Raw genomic sequence first — 8,756 nt, forward strand, 5'->3', positions numbered from 1 at the left:
TTTTAAAATATTTTGGAGTCACAGCACGAAGACAAGGCTTTTAACAATAAAACAAAGTTAGACAAGTCATGTGTGTGCCATCGTGTAATCAGAACATGTTTGTAGGATGTTCAGTATTACTCAGGCAGCAGTAGAGTTGAAGAAGTAGAGACCCTGTTAGCATTGAGTGTATCTCCATGCAAAAGGCTCTCAAATGATGATCACTTCTATTCTCTTATTAAATCTTTCCTTGTAGGGTTTCAACAGCATTATTAATTTTAAATGTTCTACTTTATTGCCACCAAGTCTTAGGAAATTGCTTTGAATAGAAGTGAAATAGGCCTGGAATTCTGACTGTAATTTTGGGCTGTGCTTTTTCTCATAATCACTGAATTCTGTTGGAGCATAGTAATACTAGTACAAAGTAAGATTTTTCATGTGATATTTTCACACACTAGTGAAATGTACTTTGTTCATATTCCTATCCTTTATAATACTTTTTAACACCCTCCCTAACCCCACCTTTAACTTTCATACCAATGTTTCTGAGTTTTAGTATTACTTTTTCATACTTACATATGATGTAATTTAACCATATTCTCCCCTGTTTTTTCTTCCCCGTCTTACCTTCTACTGGTCTCTCCTTATAATCCCTTATTTATCTTCATGTCTTTAAAATATAATTGGTTTATAAGTAAAGAGTTTCTCATTACAATTATCACAAAAGCTTGTTCTTCCTAGTCTGTTATTTCAATTTTGCGGAAGTTCAACTGTGAAATATTGAAGACTAGAGTAACACATCAAAACACTGTGTGTGTGCGCAAGCATGTGTGTTTATAGAAAATAGGTTTAAAAAATCCATTTCATTTTCACCAGAAATCTGTAGCTTTAAGAAGCAAATTGGAATTTGAAAATCATTTTGAAATCTGAAGGTAAATGTATATTTAGGGGAAAACAGTTCAGATTACAAATGTTTGTTATTGGATAATCAATTTCTCCTTATCTGTGTCATACTTTAAAAATGAGTGTCTTTAGCTTTAGCTGGTCCTCAGTTTGGGTCTTTACATTCTGAGTCTAAAATTATTAATTAGACTATTGATCTCATGTTTTTAGAAGAACAGGTTATAAATCCACACATTCTAAGTAAATAATGACTTAACTTCATTGTGAAACCTATAGCATTAATGAAGTGGTGACTTTTAAAACAATGCAGGTACAGCCAAAGAGAAAGCTGTGTCTAGGAGATATCACTTGTCTCACATAATAGAGCAGAAAACTAAGGATGGCAAGGGGATGGCAGGTGTTGTAGACATTCATTGCTAGTTCCTGCCAGTGTCTCACCTGCATAACAGACTTCAGGTTTTTGTTATTTCTGAACTGTCATGAGGGCTTCATGATCATCCTTCTCGTCTATTTTCTTCCTCTTGCTAACATTGGCTTCAGTTCTGAGTGAAATTGTGCTGTTGCATATAACACTACCAAGGTAGCATCTGCCCAAGCCAGAAATAACAATAGGATATAATATAGCCTAGTTACAAATGAGGTCCTTCCATCTGTGCTACACCTTCTCAAGTGGGCTTTGGGTGATAAAATCATGCTTTAAACTGCCGCAGATAAGTCTGTTTTATTGATAGAAGATGTTGAATTTCTTCTGTTCGCTTGCTTCTTAAAAAGATAAACCTCCCTTGAAAAAGTGAGGTGCTTAGGGAGTGAAATAACCTTTTCCTGGTGGCATCCTCCAGATCGTACTGAGAAGCACTCCACAATGCCAGACTCACCTGTGGATGTGAAGACGCAATCCAGGCTAACTCCTCCAACCATGCCGCCTCCCCCAACTACTCAAGGAGCTCCACGAACCAGCTCATTCACGCCAACCACATGTAAGTATTATTTCTGGATATATACTATTGCTGTGTTGAAGTTACAGTGAAGATTTTTTTTCTACACATACAGATACAAAGGAAAAGAAGATCCAGTATCTATAAAGCAAGACAAAAGTCATTAGTTTATCCAGGGAGTGGGTTTTAAACACAAAGTATCACATATTATGTCTTATTGGTCTTGCAGTCAATATTTGTGTGCCTTTGCTTTATTGATTCAGGTATAGCCTGTTCTGATTTTAGAAATGAAGAAGAGCATAGTTGGTCTGTAGCTCTAGTTACCTCTATGATTTTTTTTTTTTTTTTTTTTGCCAGTACTAGGACTTGGACTCAGGACCTAGTGTTCACTGGGATTGCTTGCTTATGACTGGTGCTCTTCCCCTTGAGCCTGGCTTTTGCTTGTTAATTGGAAACAAAATCTTAAAGCCTTTTCTTCCATAGTTAGCTTTGAACCACAATCCTCTGATTTCAGCCTCCTGAGTAGCTAGGATCACAGGTGTGGCCCATCTGTGTTCAACTACCTCTAGCACTTTTAATTCATTATAATGGAGAAACTTTTCAATTTGTTCACTTTGACTTAGAATGTGCAAGTATGTAGTAGTTCTTTCCAGATTACTTTTGCTTGTTGCAGTTGGTTAAAAATAATGTTTAAAAACCTAATTTCCTTCAGTTAAAGAAACCATTGCTACATGAATCAGTCTCATGATCTTCCTGAAATTTTTAACACCACCTTTTCCATGAATCCATCAGTCTCTTATCTAACCTGTATTCCATTACCATTTGGCTCAAGTCCTGAGCACTCAGTCAATTGAGTATATTGCTTTCTGTACCATCTAAGGGAAGGACAGCTTATTCTGACAGAAGAACAACTTCCTGCTTTTTCCTGTAGACTCAAGTAGAGGCAATGGGCAGCTTTGTTTTAATCTTATAGTTCTGATTTAAAATGTCATCAAGGGTTTGTGAAGCTAATAAATGTTATCTGTTGTAGATAACATTATCTACAGATCTTGTGCCTTGGATCCAAATGAATGAAAAATAACGAACTAGCAAAAGTAGATTCATAGGACCCTAAGAGCACAGCAAAGTACAAATCTAGGGCCATTTATGAACTGTTATGCTGCCATTTAAAAGGCCTTTGGAAGGAGCAGAAGACTATGAGGTGCCAAGCTGGAACCCTGTCATTTAGTATTTGGCTTCTTGCTACCCAAAGTCACAATGATGGGCATATGTCTCCTATGTGGTGGCCTGGCAAGCTATCATTCCTTGACAGCTTCGTTGGTATTCATTTGGGATAAGAGAACCATTTTATTATTTTGAAAAAAAAAAGTAATAATAGCAGGGTCATTACAACTTATTCCACCTATTCTAGAAATAGTCAGAATAATAAAAGACAAGTTCGGTGGATTGATTTGTGAAAATAATCAACTAAACATAATAAAACTATTATTTTCTTTAATGAGAAATAGGCCTACTTTTCCAGCCTACGTCTTAATTTGAGGTTTAATAAATTTTATTAGAAGTGAATTTATGATTTACTACCAGTTCCATGTTCTTGGTTAGATTGAAGTGCCTTCTTTCAATTTCTTGAACCAATGCCTTGATAAATACCAACTCCATTTTGGCTTTTTATGTAAAATTTGCCTTTTCCTTCACCTAAGTGGTTAAGGAATACAAGAGGGAGAAAATAGCCTTTTGATTGGGTGGTATAAGGTTAAAACTTGAAAGTCCTATTTATATAAACACAGCTGTCAGTTGTGTGTACAAAACATGATTAAAAATGTTCAATGATAAATTTAGCCTCCACCAAATGTACACTTTCTCTGGGGGGAGTGGTTTAGGGAGAAAAAGGCCTGTTACATTGATGCAAGTCTGTAACAAAAGGCCAACATCCAGAGCTGTTTGTCTTAGGTTTGAAACCTTTCAGGTGGTTGGCATATGTGTTTCCCAGGGGCAGGGCCAGGATTGTGCTGTTATCATTCAATTCTCTATAGCTTGCTCTCCCTCACCATGCAGCATAGACACATTTAGACGCAGAGTACTTGAGTTTTGTGATACTATCAAGTTCTAAGCATTTACAGAAAGAAAGAAGCATTTACAGAAAATCCCAGCATCTTTTGCATTACTCTGCTGCTAGAAAGAAACTAGGTAAGTGATACCTTTGTGTCTGCTTTCTGTGAGTTTATTCAAATATTTTTTTTCTTTTGATTTTGTACCTCAACAGTAACTAATGGCACCAGCCATTCCCCTACAGCCTTGAATGGCGCCCCTTCACCACCCAATGGCTTTAGCAATGGGCCTTCCTCTTCTTCATCCTCTTCTCTGGCTAATCAACAGCTGCCCCCAGCCTGTGGTGCCAGGCAACTCAGCAAACTGAAACGATTCCTTACTACCCTGCAGCAGTTTGGGAATGACATTTCACCTGAGATCGGAGAAAGAGTCCGCACCCTTGTACTAGGACTTGTGGTAAGTGAACATAAATCAACCCTGTTCAACCCTATTGTCTAGAGTAAGGAAGTTTGTGTGTGTGTGTGTGTGTGCATTTGGTGTGGGATTCAAAAATATAGATCCTATCCTCATAGCAGTTTTGCTGCAGCAGTATCTATATCCAGAGATTTTACTACTCTGATGAAGTCTATGGCCATAATTTTTCAAAATCTACTTTATGTTTTGACTTCCACTATATAGATTGTCACTTTGGCCATAAATACATACACACACACATATGTATATATATGTATATATATGTATAGACATGCACATGCGTGCACACCTAAGTGTGCACATATGTATTTCTATACATGTGTATGTTTGTGTTTCAGTAAGTATACTTTCCATAGTTAATGGCTTTCAACCATAACAGGGTTTTGTTATGTTTCTGCCCCATTGAATCTGACTACTCACTTTAAAGTAGTGTTGAGGGATTTCTACTATTGACTTAGGCCTAAAGTGAAGAATTCGTAAGTCACACATTTAAAATTTACCATTTTAACCATTTTATGAACCTCGGTGGTTTTCATTTTTAGTTCTTTAGAGATTTTTATTAGCTCATGTTAGTTGTGCTACAGGGATTTTATGCTTATATTTTCATACATGTATGCAAAGTTGCCCAATAAGACTCCCTCATTCATCTTTCTCCCTCATCCCTCTTCTTTCTAGCTTAAAACAATTTCAACCAGTTTCATTTTTCTATTTTCACACATGAATACATCGTACTTTGACAACATTTACCCACATTTACCTTCCTACCACTTTCTCCTTTCAGTGACCCTTGCCCTTCATTGAACAGTTAACTTTCCTGTGACTCATTTTATTTTTCCTTTTTTAATTGTATATTAATTGTACAAGGTAATTCACATGTGTATATATTATAATTTAGCTAGGGTGCCTTATTTGTTGGTTTGTTTTTCCCCCATCCATCTTCACCTTTTTTTTTTCCGGTTGTGGGGCATGAACTCTGGGCCTGGGTGCTGTCCCTCAGTTCTTCAGCTCAAGGCTAGCACTCTACCATTTGAGCCACAGTGGCACTTTCAATTTTTCTGGTGGTTTATTGGAGATAAGAGTCTCATGGACTTTCCTGCCTGGGCTGGCTTTGAACCTTGATCCTCAGATCTCAGCCTCCGAGTAACCAGGATTATAGGTGTGAGCCACCAGTGTCCAGCCATCTTCACCCTTTTAAATGGTACCATTCATGGGCATTTAAGGACATCCACACAGAAAAGCTATCACCACACTCCATTCCCAAAGCTTTCTTGTTACTTCACACTGAAACTCTACCCATAGGATTAGAACTCCCCAATACATTTCAATCTAATGCTTGGTAACCAGTAATATTTTAGAAACCAAACTGTAAATCATTCACTTGAAAATAACCTTGTTGATTTTGGCATATTTCTGTGTATTCTGTGCATTCTTATTACACTAAAGTGTGATAAGTACATAATGCTCTTGTTTTTCCCCTCTCTATGTGACTGTTCCATATATTGTGATTTTTCTACCTGAGTGGAGAATTCTCCACTTTCTGCTTAGGAAAGCTATTTTCCCTTCTCCAGCTGAGTCATAGAGGAATGATGAGTCATCCATTCAGTCCTTCTATCCAGGTTTCTGGTAGAACTGAGATTTGGATGATGGGTAGCAGTTTCCTTACTTGGACTTATTAGGGACAAAGCAGTACCAGAAGATGTGCTTCTAACCACTATCTCCTACATGTGATAGATTCCTTTTTTGTTGGTTGTGGGGCTTGAACTCAGGCCTGGGCATTGTACTAGAGCTTTTTGGCATAAGGCTAGTCACTCTAGCACTTAAGTCACAGTTCCACTTCTGACATTTTGGTAGTTAATTGAAGATAAGAGTCTCATAGACTTTTCTGCTCAAGTTGGCTTCCAACTGCAATTCTCAGATCTCAGCCTACTGAATAGTTTGGATTATAGTTGTGAACCACCAACACCCAGCTAGAGAGCAATTTTGACAGAGATGTCATTGTACTTTTGGTATTTTGTTAGTCACTTATCATTTCCTTTTAATTGATTCTTGATTTTATAAACTAAGACTTTTAACATGTAAATAAGTTAAAGAACAACAATAACTAAATCAAGTAAATGGTGAACTTATAAGTAAAATTAGTTTTTTTCAAGTTGAAGAATAAATTTGTATGTTCTTTATTAAAAGTGATGCTATAAAAAGTAGTACTATAAAAAGTGGTACTTTAACTTAAGCTTGATAGATTTTAGTTCATATTGTCATATATGGTTGAATGAACTACTCCTTTTGAGGCAAAGTATGACTATAGAGCTTAACCTGGCCTTCAGTTTGTGATCCCCCTACCTCTGCCTTTTGAGTGCTGGGATTGCAAGGACGGACCAATGGGCCTGAATGTTGCATGCTTTTATTTTAAGCATTTGACTAACCCTTGAGACTGCTCTTTGTGGAAGTGATTTTTATATACACATTTTACACATGGGGGAAACTGAGGTATAGAGATGTTAAGTAAAATATATAGAGACCCCCAGCTGATGATGATAGGCATTTGCCAAGTTGTAACAAAACATATGCTGTTGTGCAGGTGGAGTTAAGGTAAATGTCAAAATGTACTGTCCCAGAAAGGCACAATGCTCATTTGGATCGGATCATACAAATAATATTCATTGAAATTTACTCCAGGAAATGGAAACAAGAGGTTTCTTTTCCTTTTTGTTTTTTTTTCCTTTTTGTTCTGTTTGTTAATTTAGCTATTTTTGGGAATGTAAGGGGAGGCACAGGAATGGAGGGAAAATGTAGCAATGGTACTCACTGGACACTATGTTGAAAATGAACTTGTGGGTGGGATAGGAAGGAAAACACTGAAGAGAACAAAGGAAGGAGTGACATTGTCTAAAAAGAAAGGTAGGGCTAGGAAGGTGGTTCATGCCTTGCATACATGAGGCCCTGGGTTCAATTCCTCAGCACCACATAAGCAGTAAAAGCCGGCGCTGTAGCTCAAGTGGTACAGTGCTGGCCTTGAGCTGAAGAGCTGAAGGACAGCACCCAGGCCCAGAGTTCAAGCCCCACAACTGGCAAAAAAAAAAGAAAGAAATGTATTCAATACCTGAGTTATATAACTGTAACCTTCTGTACATTACCTTTATAATAACAATAAAAAATTTTAAAAGTACTGTCAATTACAAATGAGACGTAGAAACAAAATGTAGGTATAAATACATTGGCTTCTTGACCTTTATTTTTACAGATAGAAAACTCACGTTTATTCATAGTTTCATGTGGAGAAGTTTAGGTGCATGAGAAAGGCTTTAAACATGGGTCCCCTATACTTTGTCTTGGAAAGAAATACAACTGAACAAAAAAGTGGATGGAACAATAAGTTGAAATAATTCTCAGTCACAAATACCCAAATTTTGTCAGTCATGAAGCCAGTGAAAGGACTGAAAGTGATATTGTAGTAACGATGCTTCCTAGTGGCTACAGAAAATGAATCAAAATGTGATGAAATTATTCATGTTTGTACAGAACATTGTCTAATCTATGGCATAAATCCAGAATGGGACTTGTTTATTGGTGGGGGTACTTAAGAAATAAATGTGACTCCTTTTTCTTAGTCTCTTTTGGGTAGAGCAGTATACCTTGCCTGTGGGATAGGGGAACTTTGGGATTTGGGGAGATTTTTCACCCCATTGGAAACTGTGATACAGAGAAAGTTGAAACCTTTTTCTTTAGCTTCATGAGCATAGCCTATGATTCAGCTTGGCTATTTCCCCTGAGCAAAAGAAAAAGGAAAAATACAAGAAGGAAAAAAGAAAAATGCAAGAAGGAGAAGAATATTTTCACTATCGTAACAGTGGCATGTGACATGGGGTGAATGGAGAAAGTTTTAACATTTGCCTTTGGCCCTCAAAGTGATCTTCCCTACACTTAAATGCATCCAGATGTGTTTATTTCATCATTTAAGTTTAGAAGGTTGTTTATAATTGAAGGAAGTTTTCTGACCAAGTCTACCAATGTCTATATACATTATTGTCTAAGTACCATATGTACTGTATTTTTCTCTCACATGACAGCTTTAGAGATTGGGAAACAATAAAACCTAATGTGTGAGCTTCGTTTCCCAAAGACAGTAGATTTTATATTGAAAGTATTGCTTCCTAGAGGTGTATCTACTTGCTATTACACTGGGTTGTATCAATATTAGTAATTTATTAGTGTCAGTGTTCTTAGTATTTACCAAGAGAACAATTATGTATAATACATATTTTCTCCACAGAACTCTACTTTGACAATTGAAGAATTTCATTCCAAACTGCAAGAAGCTACTAACTTCCCACTGCGACCTTTTGTCATCCCATTTTTGAAGGTATTGCACAGTTCATTGGTCTGGAAAGTATTTCAAACCATATTGTTGCTAGGTTA

General features: G+C 36.9%; 1 protein-coding gene across 3 annotated transcripts in view; it reads left to right on the forward strand.

Moving 5' to 3' along the window:
• Nucleotides 1-8,756, forward strand: part of Runx1t1 (runt-related transcription factor 1; translocated to, 1 (cyclin D-related)) — a 122,467-nt gene that overhangs the window by 45,987 nt on the left and 67,724 nt on the right. For all 3 annotated transcript variants that reach the window (XM_013012568.1, XM_013012569.1, XM_013012570.1), the window contains exons 2-4: nucleotides 1,722-1,859; nucleotides 4,081-4,322; nucleotides 8,611-8,700. In XM_013012568.1, the coding sequence (XP_012868022.1) occupies nucleotides 1,722-1,859; nucleotides 4,081-4,322; nucleotides 8,611-8,700 (470 nt within the window). The remainder of the gene's footprint in view (nucleotides 1-1,721; nucleotides 1,860-4,080; nucleotides 4,323-8,610; nucleotides 8,701-8,756) is intronic.

This window comes from Dipodomys ordii, unplaced genomic scaffold, assembly GCF_000151885.1.
Source record: "Dipodomys ordii isolate 6190 unplaced genomic scaffold, Dord_2.0 Scaffold17, whole genome shotgun sequence".
NCBI lineage: Eukaryota > Metazoa > Chordata > Mammalia > Rodentia > Heteromyidae > Dipodomys > Dipodomys ordii.